Genomic DNA, 18,079 nt, shown 5'->3' on the forward strand with positions numbered 1-18,079 from the left:
ATGCATGAAATTCACGTTGTCCACGAGGATCACGGCCGGTTGCCATCATCAGTCTTCTAACTATCGATTATCGGACGAAACATTTACAAGCGTGTGTAATTAATTCAACGAAAATTTGTTAAAGCGCATTACGTGTCGAATAAATGTCAGAAAAACGAGGTGAATCAGTTCTATAAATGGACATGTTGAAATATACATGTACTGGAATTAAATAAATTGTTATCACATAATTGTAACCGGGAGTCATTTGCACAACTTACTCGCTATAATAATTAATTGTTTACCACTCGCAATTGATTTCTCGTATTAATTATGGGTCATAGGTAACACTTGTTTACAGTAAAAAGGTGTGATGATGATGCCCGAAACCATCTTTAATGTTCTGTACTGTACTAATTACCGGTTTTATATTACTCAAATGGTACAACTTCTTGCTAATCAAGCTGCGATAAACTCTTACTTCATGCCAGACGTCAAACAAAAATAATGGTCTATGTTAACCCCGCCCTCATAAGCATTCGCTTAACCGATTGGACAATGAACTTCACAGTTTGACGACTGGAAAGTTACCAGATACATCCTTGTCAGCATTTAAATGACCGTGTAATGTGGCTAGAAAAATCGATACGCCCGTCATGCTATTCTCTTATCAGTGGATTATCCATTACCCCATGTGGTGTTTATGGCGATTACTTGTGAAAGTAGGTACCAAGTGCTCTTTTAAAACAGGGAATATTGATACACTGATAGGGAAACCTTGATTTTTTTGGACAATCTCCACTTTCTTTTACTGAAGAATACACTGATCGGAAAATTTCAAGCGCCCCGGGGACTCTGATTTTGAAATTTAAGCGCCCCGGCAAGGGGTGCTTAAATGGCCTGGGGAAGACCCTGGCCAGTGTTTGTACTTATGAACTAACAGTTAATGAAAATTGCAATGTACTTTCCTTGTTGCTTTCAATCTTAACTGGAGAGGTTCTTCATTTCCTATTCAAACTAAACAAGTAAACATGGTATATAAAAGACTCCTCGAAAATGGTTACACAATTAAATGTATTAACACATTTTTAAACTTATACTTATAATGATTCCACATTAGCAAACAATCATGGCACTTTTTCTAAAAGTAAAATAAAAATTTCATATTAAATTACCCTTGAGTTTCTCCGGCGTGGAAGACTCACTGCTAGGAGTAATGGGCAGGTCAGTTTTTGTTGGGATCATGACGGGAGTGCTAGAACACAATGACAATTGAGACTGCGACGCCCTGCTGTCAGAACAACCCGGCGAGATGGTGGCCCTGTTCCTGAAGTACTCTTGCAGCCTCTGACCGGACGACTTTCTCAGCATTTGGACAGTTTCCTCAAGCGACATCTTCCGACATTTCCGGCTTGGGTCTGATCCGCTAGAGCGAGCATCCGGATCATGGCTGTCTCGCTTTTTTTCTTTTTTCTGAATCTTACCATTTAGCCTGAGAGCATTTTTACCGGCCCCTGCAAATTTCTTGCACGAAGGAGACACGATGTTGACCCCTTCGAGCGAAGGAACCCGGATTTCCCCGCCTATGGTGTCAGTACAGTCTGTATGTTCCCGGGCATGTTTCTTTCTACTGATGCCCCTGGTCGGAGTACCAGGACTGCTTTTTGAGATCGGGAGACTTGACGGGCGACTTGGCGACAAGGGTTGGGTGGAGTTTGATGGTGATGGGGAGCGTTTGTTTGATGAATGACTGTGAAGGAGTGGGGGTGTACCTACAAGAACAACCGTAATTTGTTTTCAATTGTTCGTTACAACACAGTGTTATTACCAAACAATATAAGGTTTATTTCTGCAAAAACTGATTCAGACATTTCTGTCCTACTAAAATTCCCATTACATTACTTCTAAAACTACTTTAAGGACCTTTTCCCAATCATAATGACCACACTCTCCGAGAAAAGGCCCTGTTATAGATGCTTTTCCCCACTTGTTCCTTTCTCAAAACAACACGTGCACATAATTCAGGGCCCTCATTTGGCCGTTTTTGGGGCCGTATTTCGGCCCCATTCCCCCGTTAAAATAGTATACTTTTTTCCCCTAATTCAGCTAAAAATTCCCCCTCCAAACAAATTTTTTTTTTTTTACTTTTATATCTATGTTGCCAGCTGGTATCGTGCTATTAACCTTTACTTTAATGTATATTTATGTAATTACATTAAAATATCGCAATTTTAAGTGTTGAATGGTTGGTGAAAAGATATTCTAAAATTCCCCTTTTCGCCCAAAACGACGCGAAATTCCCCCCTCTAAGGGCCCCGGCCCCAATCCCCTAAAGTGTAGCAAGGGCCCTGGACATTTGAATCTTACCTGATACCTGATCCACACGATAATGCTGTGCTGCCCTTGATGATCTGGATGGTGATGACTGTCCCTGAGCCAGAAGTTTTGTTCCTGAGCTGATTACACTAGGCAGGCTCTTTCGTTTCTGAGCCCCATTCATCCTGTGCTGTAAATCTTCTATCAATGATCCTTTATCAATTGAATCTAAGCTAAGCTTGTACTTTTTTACTTTGTTCTTTTTCTTTTCATGTCCAATATGTTTACGAAATTTAACTTGATCAACATTACGTAATTTGGATTTGTTGGATTTGTTCAGAGGGACATCACTGGCTTCTTTCTTTGGTGAGAGGCTTTCCAAGGTTAGTGTTCTCTTCCGCTTTCCTGACTTGTTCCCATCCTTCCGGCCACTTACAGACCTGCTGCTGGGGTTCTCAGACTCCACATTTAAAGACAGCCTCTTATGCTTCTTTCTCTCACAATAGTTAGGCCGTTGATTATTCGTCCTATTAGCACGTGGGGAACTCCGGATCGTCGCAGAGGCCGATTCTAAACTCTTCCGCCTTTCCAAATTTTCCCTTCCTTTCATCACAGAGATGGCAAATGCACTAAGCTTCCCTTTAAATGGACTTGATTCTGGACTAGTGTTTTTCAACTTGCTATCATACAGCTGCTGTATATGTACCGGTATATCTTCTGGTTGAATGATGCAAGATATTTTATTTAAGTTCTGATCTAACAGCTCGCTCCTGTGTTTGTCCATTTTGCTTTCCTTATGAGCAATTTTATCATTAACCTTAAATGTCACCTCACCGTCTTCAGAATCGCAATAGTTCTCTCCCCTGCAGTTTGGTATCATATTTTCTGAGTAATTAGAGTTAAGCTGTTTAAGTTCCATGTACTTATTCTTGGGACTTTCCGTAACACCAAATAGTTGTTTTGGGGTTCCAATAATACCATTAACAGACTTCTGTGTGTGATTTCTGATGGGTACATTCTCTTGCACACTTTTCCTGTCTTTGCTGCCCACTCGCCTCTTTTTTTTTACGAGAGGTTCACTGCTTTCTTCATCCAGGCTTTTCATTTTTCGTTTACGCATGTTTATTTTCAGTCTTAAGTCATTGGCCTGTAGGGGTTCAGACAAGCGTTTCTTTGGTTTAACTGTATGAACATCAGCCGCCATATTGGGATCTGATCTTGGAGAGGAGTGTGGAATGTTGCCATTGGTTGCATGTCGCTTGGATGGTGAACAAGACGTCGCAACCATGTCTGGTAAAGAGCATCTAGAAAATAAAAAAAGATCATATGTTTTTTAACATTAGACAGTGATTTCTATTGAAGTGGAATCCTGCTTTTTGATGCCATCATTTTGCAATTTTGAAACTTAAATCCTCCATATTATATTCCTCGCATCATTTTCATGCCAATATTAAAATGAAATAATAAACAAACATGTTCTATAAATTACACAAATTGCTTTTTTTTCCATAAGTAATACACTTAAATTTATTAACAGCAAGATTTGTAAAACAATCTACAAATATTTAAAAAAAAAATATATCTAGACTTCAGTATTTTGACCCCAAAAATTTAATTTGATCACTGAAATATTCTAGCAGTCATTTGACTCCTGGTTTTCAAAAGCTATTGAAATCCAAGATCCAATCTTTATTTCATAAGCGTTCAGCAATTCTCATTAAACTGAGAATTTCACTATTCCACAGTATATTGGGAAAACACTGACTAATTACTAAGCCACTTCTGTTTTGCAAGACTTAGCACCATCTCAGTTTGGTTTTTTAGTGTCTTTTGAATAAAATGAATTAAAAAAACATATTACCATATTTCAAAATAATAATTTTCTGGAAATAAGAACATTAAAGCAACAATTCTAATTAATTACTTAACTAAGTTTTCTTACAACCACTTCACAATACAAGCATGAACAGTGCTCCAGCTAGGATTTGAAAAGGGCAGGGGGGCTTTTTTGTCAAAAGGGCACTTTCGACGCGCAGTATTTTGTCAAAAGGGCACTTTCGACGCGCAGTATTTTGTGAAAAGGGCACGTACTAGCGCACGGGTGTTTCTGGAATGCTTCCTATTGCATGTTAATTTATATGTTATAAATAATTGTATTATTCCCATTATTCCCATAATGTCTACAATGAGGATTAAAGTAATTACAATGTAATAAGAGATTTATGAATAATCATATGTAAAAAAAAAAAAAAAAAAATTGGGGGGGGGGGGAAGGGGGGGGGCAGGGCGGAGGTTCGGGGGAGCAGGGCGGAGGTTCGGGAGGGCAGGGCGCGACACCCTTCGATTTAGGCCTAGCTGGAGCACTGCATGAACCAACAAGGAAGGCAACTTGTAACATAACAAATGGGCTGTAAACAAAAGTTCGCACTTTATTATCTCGCATTACATGGGTCTAAATAACGTTTAAAAGCTCCTTACTGATTGGATTAAACAGTCCAAAATCATCCAATCAAGTAAGTCGAGACACAAATCTGTCAGAACATTTAAAGCCATGCTGCGTACAAGCTATTTAGAAAACAAAAATCTTAAACCAAAAAGTTCGGAATATTTCATTTTGTGGTTATAGACAAGTGTGTCTGGCTGAAATTGATGAAATATTACTTGAAAATCATTCATGTATTTCTATTCAACAAGAAAGTGGTAAAATATTTGTGGACAACATAAAAAAAATCATAAAAACTTGTGTCTGCTACAATTTTACTAGTGGTTACAGAAATTACCGATCCTCCAGATGTATTAACAGACATGCCAAATATGAATGGCTTTCATATTTCAAATTTATCAGCCTTGAAATTATCCATTTGTAAAATGAGAATCAAAATAATACATTTATCAACCAGTTAAGTCAGTTACACCAAACAGGGCTATAGATAACTTTTGGGGTATATTGGGTAATCAACCCCTGTTTTTGACAACAACAGGGTTTTTGTAAATTCAATAGTTTAAGCAAAAATTTTCACCCCCTACTTTTGAGCTTAATTGGGTTTTTCACCCCCGGTTTGTTAACTCAATTGGGCAATTTAGGGAATGACATAATTAAATCATACATAATAAAAATCTACTAAGGTTATTATATTATTTTTACAAATGAAATTCAAAAAGGTACCTGTACATAACGAGAGCTTTGTCACAGACATGACGAATACCCCCACATGCTGCATTGACACAGAATATTTTGCATGTTGTCTTCACAAAAAACAGCAGACCATGTTTAAAACGCATTAAGTGACCCCGTGACCTAGTTTTTGACCGGGATGGCCCATGTTCGAACTTGACCTACACATGATCTAGATACAACTTCTGACCAAGTGTGGTGAAGATCGGATGAAAACTACTTGAATTAGAGAGCGGACACCATGCTCAATGTTTAAAACGCACTAAGTGACCCCCGTGATCTAGGTTTTTATCTGCCATGCCCCATGTTGGAACTTGGCCTAGACATCATCTAGATACAACTTCTGACCAAGTTTGGTAAAGTTCGGATGAAACTACTTGAATTAGAGAGAGGACACCATGCTCAATGTTTAAAACGCACTAAGTGACCCCGTGACCTAGTTTTTGACCCAGCATGACCCATATTCAAACTTGACCTAGACATCATCAAGATACAACATCTGACCAAGTTTGGTGAAGATCGGATAAAAACAACTTGTATTAGAGAGCGGACACTTAATACGGACCGACCAACCGACAGACAGATACAGTATATATACAGTAATTACTGAATTTCTTATCAAAGTTCATTTATTTTTGCGTTAAATAAGACCGAGTTTGTGAAAATCGCTGCACAATTGATGAAGTTATAATGGCTGTTCAAAGCTATGCACCCCTTTTTCGGGTCATTTTAAGTTGAATACCTTGAAAATTAAAGTAGAAATCGGGCGGGTCTACGAATTATTACATTAATACCTTAAAGATTGATAATGGCTTGAAAAACTGCCTTCTTTTCTTCAAAGGACGGCGTATAAATTATCCGGTACATTTTTATACGGAAAATAACCAGCCTAAAAAATAAGCCCGGTGATTGTAAGAATTGCGTTTCGTGACGCAAGGTTTTTACGGGAATTACATTATTAAATTTGTATTTGCATTTTTGTACGCTTTATTTTGAATTTAATTACGTTTTTGGTTATTTTAATTGCGTCATTACGCAAATACGCTTGTTATATATAGCCATGATCAAAATCTTTGGGCGCAGCCACCGTGTTTTTCTGAAACCGCGAAATCTTGCTTCTTGGAAACGGACGATCGGTTATTTCCGCAAACACTTGGAAAATTTAAGCAGACAAGTTTACATTAATATTTTTATGTTTTCCGCAAAATGTGAATTTTATGTGCATCTTTCGTTTGAAAAAAATATAGGCAAAGATTAGAAATGTAATATAAAATGCCAATAATTTTGAAAATATTCCCTTTTAATCTGTGTTTTGGTTTTAGAAGTCAATAACTATATCACTTTATCGATTACTTTATAATTTATTAAAAACATTAAATGTTTCTCCATAAAATAATGACAACAGATTGATAGGAAGATATGATTATATCATGGTTGTTAGTGTGTCCTCCTAGATTCTAAGAATGGACATGTAAGGAAGTGCCTGTTACTTAAATTTATTTGCCTTTATTTGTTGTAAAGACTTAAAATTATAATTAAAAGTCTGACTTGTTTTGAAAATGTTTTCATTAAATAAAAAGTCAATTTAACTCTTTAGTGGTGGAGAAGAACTAGTGGCTCAACAGGGAAAGAGGCTATATGCTTAATGAAATTTAAAAAAACAAACATCATAAAACAATATATTTATAAATATTTTGGAGACATTGTACATTTCATACAATAGTATTATAGTACAAGTTTTTGTTTAGAAAACCCATAAACATTTTTAGAAAGTTTGTAACCCCTTGTTGCTAAAAAATCATTTAAAAAATAGAATATTCAAAGTAATCAATTAAAACAAACAGAAAATGTTTTCTTAAACCTTAAATATTATTTCTGCACTCATTTGACACGTAAGCGTTCTTGAGTTATCATCCAGAAACCATTTTTCTGTTTCGAGTCACTGTGACCTTGACCTTTGACCTAGTTACATGAAAATCAATAGGGGTCATCTGCGAGTCATGATCAATGTACCTATGAAGTTTCATGATCCTAGGCGTTAGCGTTCTTGAGTTACCATCCGGAAACCGTTTTACTATTTCAATCACTGTGACCTTGACCTTTAACCTAGTGACCTCAAAATCAATAGGGGTCATCTGCCAGTCATGAGCAATGTACCAATGAAGTTTCATGATTTTAGGCCTAAACGTTCTTGAGTTATCATCCGGAAACAATCTGGTGGACAGACGGACGGACCGACCTACGGACATGTGCAAAACAATATATCCCCTCTTCTTCGAAGGGGGGCATAAATATCTTGAATACATGTATTGTGTTTACTTAAGTTCAATTTGACAGATACAGTAGATGCCGCTTAATTGAATAGCCCATTTGTCACATCTGAATATTAAATTATCGGGAGTATTCAATTATACAGAATCAGTTATATTCCCAATGTTATCACTGTTTATCATATACATGTGTCCATGTTATCGCGTTTTTAACCTATCATTTTAGTATGAAGGCATTTAATCTTTCAGTACTTGTACAAGAAATTAAGTAAATAATCCACATGATTTATTTACATGCTAACGCAGTGTAATTGTTAACAGAGATTCACTTTCATTTTTGCCCAGTATCAGAAAGTCCCCGGGAAAAAAGTTTTTTACTGCGACACTGCGTATGAGGCAATAAAACTGTTCTTTGTGCATGTATCGTGCATTCAATCTAAATTTAAATTCACTCATCCAATGAAAGCTCTGCCCCATAATGCACTGTTCTTTTTACACTTCTGAAAAATGGCGTATTCATATGGTTGTGTTTATGAAATTCTTAAACATATTTATCGTCATAAATGTTCAAGAGTTTTTTTGTAAGTGATGTAATTTTATTGGATTATCGGATAAATGTGCACATTAGAAAACCGGTATGTATACTGTTATCGATACGATTCGGTTTATATGCATGTATTGGCAAATGACAACACAGCATGGAAATAAACTGTTGAAGTGTGTTACTCGACAGTTTGTATTCAAAAGTTTGCACCTGACTGCAAACTGTGATCTGCGTCAGTTTTAACCAGAGACTCCAGTGTTTGCATTGTACTTGGCCCGCATACTACACCTGTAAGTCACGTGACGCTTGACATACATGCATTGTGTGAAATGAAAATAAAGGCAGTCAATGGAGTGTGGCTCTCAAAATCGTCGATATGATGCGTATCCTTGGAAATTTATGAGATTCTATGAGGTCGTTTTCAGCAATGGTGTGATCCCCAATGACTGGAAGGAGAGCCACATCCTTAACCTTTACAAAGGTAAAGGGGAGGCTCTAGACAGAGGAAACTACCGTGGGTTAAAGCTTACGGACCAGACGATGAAACTGATTGAGTGTGTACTTGACATCCTCATACGCGAGATGGTCCACATCGATGGTATGCAGTTTGGTTTTGTTTCTGGTAGAGGTACCACTGATGCAATCTTCATCATACGCCAGCTGCAGGAAAAATACATCGCTGCAAACAAGCCACTGTATATTGCCTTCGTCGACCTTGAGAAAGCATTTGATAGAGTACCAAGGAAGGTCCTCTGGTGGGCCCTGAGGAGTCTTGGGGTTCAGGAATGTGCAGTTTGTGTCATACAGGGCATGTACACAGGCACCAGGAGCCGAGTACATGTCTGCGGACAGTGCAGCGAGGAATTTTTAGTTGGAGTAGGGGTGCATCAGGGTTCTGTTCTCAGTCCCCTGCTTTTCATCCTAGTCCTTGAAGCTCTGTCGAGGGAATTCCGCACTGGGGTCCCTTGGGAGCTCCTCTACGCTGATGATCTTGCTGTGATCGCGGACTCACTGGAGTGTCTCTCCAGACTGAAAGGTTGGAAGGATGGTATGGAAAGCAAAGGGCTGAGGGTCAACATGAAGAAGACAAAGCTCTTGATCACCGGTCCTGGACTGAATCTCCTGCGTGACGCTGGAACATATCCCTGTGCGGTATGTAGGAGTGGAGTGGGAGTGAACTCCATTGAGTGCACCCAGTGCAAACTGTGGGTGCACAAAAAGTGCAGTGGCATCAAGGGAAGGATCACCAGCATCCCGGACAATGTTTGTCCGAGATGCCTGGACCAGGCACGTCCAATTGATGGAAGACCAGTTACCCAGGTGGTCGTTGACGGCTCACAGCTGGATGTCGAGGCCAGCTTCTGCTATCTGGGTGACACGCTATGTGCTGGGGGAAGCTGCGAACTTGCTATCATCACCAGATGCTGCACTGCCTGGGGAAAGTTTAAGAAGCTACTACCAATACTGACGTCGAAGCATGTTTCCCTTAAAACCCGTGGCAAAGTGTGCAATGCTTGTGTACGGTCTGCCATGTTACATGGTAGTGAAGCGTGGGCACCATCCGCTTCTAATCTACAACGACTTCATAGAAATGACAGAGCAATGGTCAGCTGGATCTGCAGCGTCAAACCTGACGACGGAGTCAACACTGACACGCTGTATGGTAAACTAGGGATACCATAAGTCACTGCATCACTGAGAGCCAGACGTCTGAGGTGGTATGGGCATGTCAAACGTGCCACTTCTTGCATCAACCCTATCATGAAGATGGCCATTCCTGGTGCAAGAGGTAGAGGGAGACCAAGAAAATCGTGGTCTGACTGTGTCAGGGATGACCTGCACACCTGTGGCATGGAAAACACAGACCCACAGAACAGAGGAGCGTGAAAATCAGGGGTTAGACGCTCTAGCCGCCTGCTGCCTACCCCAGCTACTGGGACTAATCCAGCAGCAGAAGACAAATAAACTCAGGATCAAGTCAAGTCAAGTACGCTGGATTATAGTGTGCAATCAATAATTGGCTATTCAATTAACAGGAATACACCATATTTCTTATCAGATTAAGCGTAATTTTTACAATGGGAAGAGATGCAAATGGTTCGGTGTTTTCAATTTCTATACAATTAACCAGATTATTTGATTATACGATATTCAATTAAATGGAATCTACTGTATAGATATGGAAATAAAAATTTATATTTAAAAAAAAGTATTTTTTAAAAACCTTAAATTGGAAATTTTAAGTAGTCATTTGGGAAAATGTATACTTTTTGTATTGGGTATGGGGCTGAATAACGACCCCCAAATTTGTAAGATAAAAAACACTGCATATCCAACACTTTGATTAAGAGGAAAACTTGTTTACCTTTTAGTGGAGAGCATCATAAGGCCACCACCACCACCAGTGAGATCTTTTTTTAAGTTGTTTATGTCATCTTCACATATGTGGCTCTGAATGTCGCTGCTCACACGGGACCCTGGGCAGGTCATACTCAACGGGGCGTTTGACTGAAACTGAACACACAATTAATCCTATATTATGTATTAATTGCATAACACAGTGCTCGAAATTAACATTTAAATTCACTTGTCCAGTCAGACTAGCGGCATAGAATTTCAAACAATACAGTTTTTATCCCCACGCTCCGAACTGGAGCGGGGTGATTATGTGGTTATCTCCACCGTCTGTCCGTCCTTACGTCCTGGCCACTATATCCTCCTACACTATTAGCACTAGAACCTTGAAACTTAAACACATGGTAGCTATGAGCATATGTGCGACAGTGCACTATTTGGATTTTGATCTGACCCCTGGTTCAAAAGCTGCAGCGTGGGGTTACGCATCGGCCGTGGCTGCGCCATTTCTAGTCTGTACTGAATTTAAAAAGTAAATTACTATACAGTACTAGTTTTCTGTAATTTAACAACATAAAATATAGTAATAATTTCATATAAATTGTATTTAAACATTATTTTACACTGGACCAATTCTCCTACAGAGTTATTAATGTATGCAACAGTTTACCCCAACATGTCGTGGATGCAGAAAGTCCAGTCAGACTAGCGGCATAAAATTTCAAGCAATACAGTTTTTATCCCCACGCTCCGAACTGGAGCGGGGTGATTATGTGGTTATCTCTGCCGTCTGTCCGTCCTTCCGTCCTGGCCACTATATCCTCCTACACTATTAGCACTAGAACCTTGAAACTTAAACACATGGTAGCTATGAGCATATGTGCGACAGTGCACTATTTGGAATTTTGATCTGACCCCTGGGTCAAAAGCTGCGGCATGGGGATACGCATCGGCCGCGGCTGCGCCATTTCTAGTCTGTACTGAATTTAAAAAGTAAATTACTATACCAGTACTAGTTTTCTGTAATTTAACAACATAAAATATAGTAATAATTTCATATAAATTGTATTTAAACATTATTTCACACTGGACCAATTCTCCTACAGAGTTATTAATGTATGCAACAGTTTACCCCAACATGTCGTGGATGCAGAAACCCAGAACAGTTTCAAACTAGCAATGGCGCGGCCGCTGCCGATGCATATCCCCATGCCGCAGCTTTTGACCCTGGGGTCAGATCAAAATTCCAAATAGTGCACTGTCGCACATATGCTTGTAACTGGCAGTCTGTTCAGGTTTTATGCTGTTTGATGCTCATTACCATGGTTGAAGCCTTAAAAACTTGAATCTAAAAAGAAAGGTCTTAAATTTAATTTAACCTTCTAAATGATTACAAATGCGTGATAATACGTATCTAAGTAGTAAAGGGTTAAAGTTTCTAATTTGTAACCCAGGTAATTCATATAGTTTTCCATAAAAATGACAGTCTTTATGTCTTTATAGTCACTAAAATGCTTTGTTAAAGCTAAATGAGTTTTAGGGATGGAAATGACCAATCAAAAACAAATATGAGCCTGGTTTTCCCGTCCAGCACTTTTTAGTTACATCCCTAACAAGAGGGCCTGAAAGGTCCAAAGTTGCACACCTGAGAAAACAAGATATTATTGGGACAAATCTTCTTACCAAGTTTCATTAAGATCGGAAAATAAATGTGGCCTCTAGAGTGTAAACAAGGTTTCACTATAGCCATATAAGGAAAAATGCCCCGCCCCCTGGCGGCCATGTTTTTCAACCAACACTCGTCCAAGAAATTATTGGGATAAATCTTCTTACCAAGTTTCATGAAGATTGGACAATAAATGTGGCCTCTAGAGTGTTAACAAGATTTTACTATAGCCATATAAGGAAAAATGCCCCGCCCCATGGCAGACATGTTTTTCAGGCAAAGGTTACCATTTTTTAAATCATCTAAGATATCATTGAGACAAATCTTCTGCGCAAATTTCATGAAGATCGGAATATAATGTGGCCTCTAGAGTGTTAACAAGGTTTTACTATAGCCGTATAAGAAAAATGCCCCGTCCCCTGGCGGCCATGTTTTTCAACCAACCAGCATCAATTTCGAACTCGTCCAAGATATTATTAGGATGAATCTTCTGACAAAGTTTCATGAAGATCGGACAATAAATTTGGCCTCTTGAGAGTTAACAAGATTTTACTACAGCCATATATAGCCATATCAGGAAAAATTCCCCGCCCATTGGCAGCCATGTTTTCAAGAAAGCGTTACCATTTTCAAACTCATCCAAGATATTATTGAGAGCAATCTTCTGACCAAATTTCATGAAGATTGGACATTAAATGTGGCCTCTAGAGTGTTAACAAGGTTTTACTACAGCCGTTTAAGGAAAAATGCCCCGCCCCCTGGCGGCCATGTTTTTCAACCAACCAGCATCATTTTAAAACTTGTCCAAGATATTATTAGGATAAATCTTCTGACCAAGTTTCATGAAGATCGGACAATAAATGTGGCCTCTAGAGAGTTAACAAGATTTTTCTATAGCCATATGTAGCCATATAAGGAAAAATGCCCCGCCCCTTGGCGGCCATGTTTTTCAAGCAAACGTAACCATTTTCGAACTCATCCAAGATATCATTGAAACCAATCATCTGACCAAATTTCATGAAGATTGGACAATATATGTGACCTCTAGAGTGTTAACAAAAGTTTACTATAGCCATATAAGGAAAAATGCCCCGCCCCCTGGCGGCCATGTTTTTCAACCAACCGGCATCATTTTCAAACTCGTCCAAGATATCATTGGGATGAGTCTTCTGACCAAGTTTCATGAGACTCGAACAATAAATGTGGCCTCTAGAGACTTAACAAGATTTTGCTATAGCCATATATAGCCATATAAGGAAAAATGCCCCGCCCTTGGCAGCCATGTTTTTCAAGCAAACATTACCATTTTCGAACTCATCCAAGATATCATTGAAACCAATCTTCTGACCAAATTTCATGAAGATTGGACAATAAATGTGGCCTCTAGAGAGTGAACAAGGCAAATGTGGCATTGAAGAAATAGTTAGCCAGTCGTTATGTATACTCTGTTTTATCTAGACGCATGGTAAACTTAGTATTGATTTTTTTTTTAACAGATAGTCAAGCGCTTATGTGTTTATTAAATTCTTTGAAGAGGTCAGCATGGCTTCTTTGAAGCCAAAACAAATTACTTCCCAAAGTAAAATGGATCCTTTTTATACGGCAAAAGTTGTATCGAGTAAAAACATTGTACTGCCAATACTGATGATTTAATTTCCTCTGTTTTCAAATAAAAAAGGCAGGATTGGCTTATTGACCGGTCAATTGAGTATTGACCGGGCCAGCGGTTTAAACCGGTCAATACTGGTCATTACTGGTCATTATTGGTCAATACTGGTTGATTGAAAATTGTAGCATTTAAACATGACAAAGGAAGAATTTAAGCTATTCTATATTAAATCAATCATTATTCTGTAATTGATAAACTTTTTTTTGAGTTATCTATTGTAAAAAAAATCTTAAAAGCTGTAAAAAATTCTTCTTTATTATTTATGGAAACGGTCTCAAATACAAAAGAACTAAGGCAATATCTTTATCTCAGTGTATCACATCTGTTACTGAAGTATTATTGCTATTGTTGTTACCATAGTATTTCACTGATCTATTGATAGATCTATTTGATAAGCTGATGGACAAACAGAACTCTTGTGGTTTCTAGGGTCATAAATGATCTGGCCCCTAAGCCTTTATTGGTAATGAAATGCATGCTCTGGTATGTCTCTGATAGTGACAATGAAGCAAATCTGCCCTTAGGCTATTTCATTTCACTCAAACAAAATGAGTTAACTTGCTATTATTGTTACTAATTTAATAGTTACTTCTAACTTGTCTCCTTTCTATATTAAGAGGGTTTTCATATTTTAAAGTTCAATTGGTTTTCAAATGAATAAGCAATCAAAGTTCTTGATTTTGCCAACAAATAATGTTTACAATTGTGGGTCTACTCTAGACGCTTCTTTTCAATTATTTCTTTCTTTTAATAATTATTTCTTACAATGTTTTTTTTATATCAATGGAAAATAAAGTTAAAGAAATCCAGACAAGAATCATACATGCCAGACGTCCCGATCTCGGCAGGACAGTCCCGCTTTGGCCCTTTGTCCCAGCGTCCCGATATGAGACAATTTGTCCTGACATTCATAAAAAAAGATGTAAGGTCTATAGGTTCCCAATAAAATTCGCTATTCAAGCTCTGTTTCGCTAACACTTACCACCGCTAATCCCTTTATTGCCTCCAATTAACAATCCGATTCTACTTCTCGTGTGTACCAGTGTTATTGATGGCATCTTATCAGCGATTTATCGGCTAATTATTGATTTTATCAGGCATTCACACCATGGTGGTCTTCAAGATAGTGGTCGCTTATTGCTATCAATAGTTGTATTATAATGAAATAAATGTTAAAAAGGTGTTTGCTTTTGTCTTTGTTTGAAACGGTTTACAAAACAATTGTTTTGTAAAATTAACTCTATGTCATGAGTCTTTTACATTCAATGTTTAGTTCCAAAATAGCGGGATAATCTGAATGTGCAATATACCAAAATCGCAACAAACAGTCCAATAAGTGATACCCATCCTGTCTAGTGTAATTGGGTGTAATTGTAATAAAAACAACGAGGTGCTATGCATGACAGTTTGACCCTACTCCAATTAAGCTAAAAACAATGAGGTGCTATGCATGACAGTTTGACCCTACTCCAATTAAGCCACGACAATTGACAAGTAACAAACTGCGCTGTCAATCCCTCACTCAAACGCCGATCCAGAACGTTGTTTCAGCGCACTGAAAAAAATTCAGAAAGAAGAAAGGGAAAATCTGGGCCATAGAACAGTTGAGGCGTTGTTGGCAGTCAAAATGAACACAAAGACAGTTTCCTTCCACCAAAAACCTACCTCGGAAATGTGTACGGCCGCGCATTCCGTGTCAAGCTGATGTAACTGTTCGGTATATAGTTTACTGTAACCCGTACTTTCAGTGTACTGGATAGCCTCCCCTGCGTTAATGTTTGCCATTGAAAGTAATATAATGGGTATTGTTGTCGTAATGTTCCAGATTTTGTACTCTAAAAAGATGAATATTATCTTCTTTGTTTGCTATTGTCTTATTAAATAAAAATGTTATTGTTATGTTTAAGATTTCATGCTTCATATCGGATATTTTATGTCTGGAATAAAAGTATCAAGAGTTTTTGTGAGTACTATACTGACTACAGTATAAAGGTGGAATGATAGATCGTTTTAGGTGTCCTGCTTTTTGGTCAAATGTCCCGACAATTTTTTATGGAATGTCCCGCTTTGGACCTAAAAAATTCTGGCATGTATGCAAGAATACATGACAAGTAAGGGTTGTGTCAAAGATACCATGTAAGGTCCTATTATCAGTTTTGGATGCCCTAACCTGTATAGGTGAAAAGACTGTGAAAGACTGTGGAGGCAGTGGGGCATGAGGAACAACTAATACTCAGCAGGTTTTTTTCCACTTTTTGGGAAGATAGCCCATGGCTTTGGAATTGGGAATTTTATCAGCATTTTCATGAAATTGGGAAAATAAATTTATTAGCCTTTTTTTCCACACGAAAAGTCCACTGATTAGGGAAATACTAAATTTGATTTAACTCTTTATAATCATTCAAATTAAAAGAAAAAAATCATATAATACTTTGTTAGATTGAATTAAAATTGAGATAAAATAAACATAAGACTTCTTTTTAAAAAAAAGACTTCTTTTTGGCAATTGGGAATTTTTTGCCACATTTTGAGAAAAAAGTATACTTTTTGGGATTGGGAACATAGCCGAATTTCGGCTATAAAATCGGGCCAAAAAAAACCCTGCTCAGTAATTGACAGGTTCTTGTTGAATCAAGCACAGAATTTTCTGAGCATTCATAATTCGTTAGAATTGAAAAAAAAATTTCAATCAACTAGAAAAATCCAATTGACCAACTAGACTCATTTGCAAAATTTTGAGAGATTGGCCTACAAATTGCATGAACAGGTTTAAAATAGTGGGTATTAATAGCTTAAGACATTATTGGCAATATGTCTGTTTAATTTATATTATCAATATTGTTAAATTAAGCATGGAATATTTATCAAAATTGGGGGTAAAGTTCAATCGACCAGTATTGACCAGTAATGACCCAGGGTTTTTTATCTGATATTGGGGAAAGGGCCTGGCCTTTTTTGAGGGGAAAAAAATCGCCCGAAACGTCAAATTTTGGGGAAAAAAATTGTGCGAAAAGCTGGATTTTGGGGAAAATAAGGAAAGTCTAAAATAATCAATTTAACATATTTTACTGTTATTAAAACAAATTCAAGGCAACAGATAATTTTATTATGCAAGATTTTTTCTATTTTCTACAGTGGATCAGGTTAACTTATATATTTAAAGGTAAAAAAAACAAAACAAAAAACAAGAGCGCCGCATGACGGAGCAATATACGCCCGATTCGTGTGCCATTGGAGATGATACACTGATGATTGATGTATTTGTTTTGGAAATAAGCAAAAAAAAATTCCAAAATCGCGAAAAAAATAAACCCGATGAAAAAATCGCAAAATAAAACTGGATAAAAATATTGCATAAAAATATTGCATGTGTTAATCGGTTGCATGTCTCCAATCAGACCTGACTGATATATAATCTATATACTACCTCTGACCAAGTTTGGTGAATTCAACTTGAACTAGAGCTTTGTCACTGAATGTGACTTATACCCCCATACCACTTTGACGCAGGATAAAAAGTTGTTTAAAAGTTTCGGATGAATACAATTTGAATTAGAGTCCGGACAAAGTGGCGCCGTTGAAAATGCACTAATTGACCCTATGACCTAGTTCTTGACCCGACATGACCCATATTCGAACTTGACCTAGATATCAACTAGATGCAACTACTGACCAAGTTTGGTAAAGATCGGATGAATACAATTTGAATAAGAGTCCGGACAAAGTGGCGCTGTTGAAAATGGACTAATTGACCCTATGACCTAGTTTTTTACCTGGCATGACCCATATTCGAACTTGGCCTAGATATCAACTAGATGCAACTACTGACCAAGTTTGGTGAAGATAAGATTTATACAATTTGAATTAGAGTCCGGACAAAGTAAAATGCACTAATTGACCCTTTGACCTAGTTTTTGACCCAGCATGACCCATATTCGGACTTGACCTAGATATCAACTAGATGCAACTACTGACCAAGTTTGGTGAAGATCGGATGAATACAATTTGAATTAGAGTCCGGACAAAGTGGCGCCGTTGAAAATGCACTAATTGACCCTATGACCTAGTTTTTGACCCGGCATGACCCATATTCGAACTTGGCCTA

General features: G+C 37.8%; 1 protein-coding gene across 3 annotated transcripts in view; it reads right to left on the bottom strand.

The window, feature by feature from the left end:
- LOC127882361 (uncharacterized) overlaps nt 1-18,079 on the bottom strand; it is a 54,202-nt gene that overhangs the window by 28,558 nt on the left and 7,565 nt on the right. For 2 of the 3 annotated variants that reach the window (XM_052430953.1, XM_052430952.1), the window contains exons 2-4: nt 10,650-10,798; nt 2,347-3,599; nt 1,155-1,751 (exon numbers count right to left, since the gene is read on the bottom strand). In XM_052430953.1, coding sequence (XP_052286913.1) covers nt 1,155-1,751; nt 2,347-3,599; nt 10,650-10,798 — 1,999 coding nt within the window. Of the gene's footprint in view, nt 1-1,154; nt 1,752-2,346; nt 3,600-10,649; nt 10,799-15,639; nt 15,797-18,079 lie in introns of those variants that run through there. The other variant, XM_052430951.1, reaches the window with a different exon arrangement.

Source organism: Dreissena polymorpha, chromosome 5, assembly GCF_020536995.1.
Source record: "Dreissena polymorpha isolate Duluth1 chromosome 5, UMN_Dpol_1.0, whole genome shotgun sequence".
Taxonomy (NCBI): Eukaryota; Metazoa; Mollusca; class Bivalvia; order Myida; family Dreissenidae; genus Dreissena; species Dreissena polymorpha.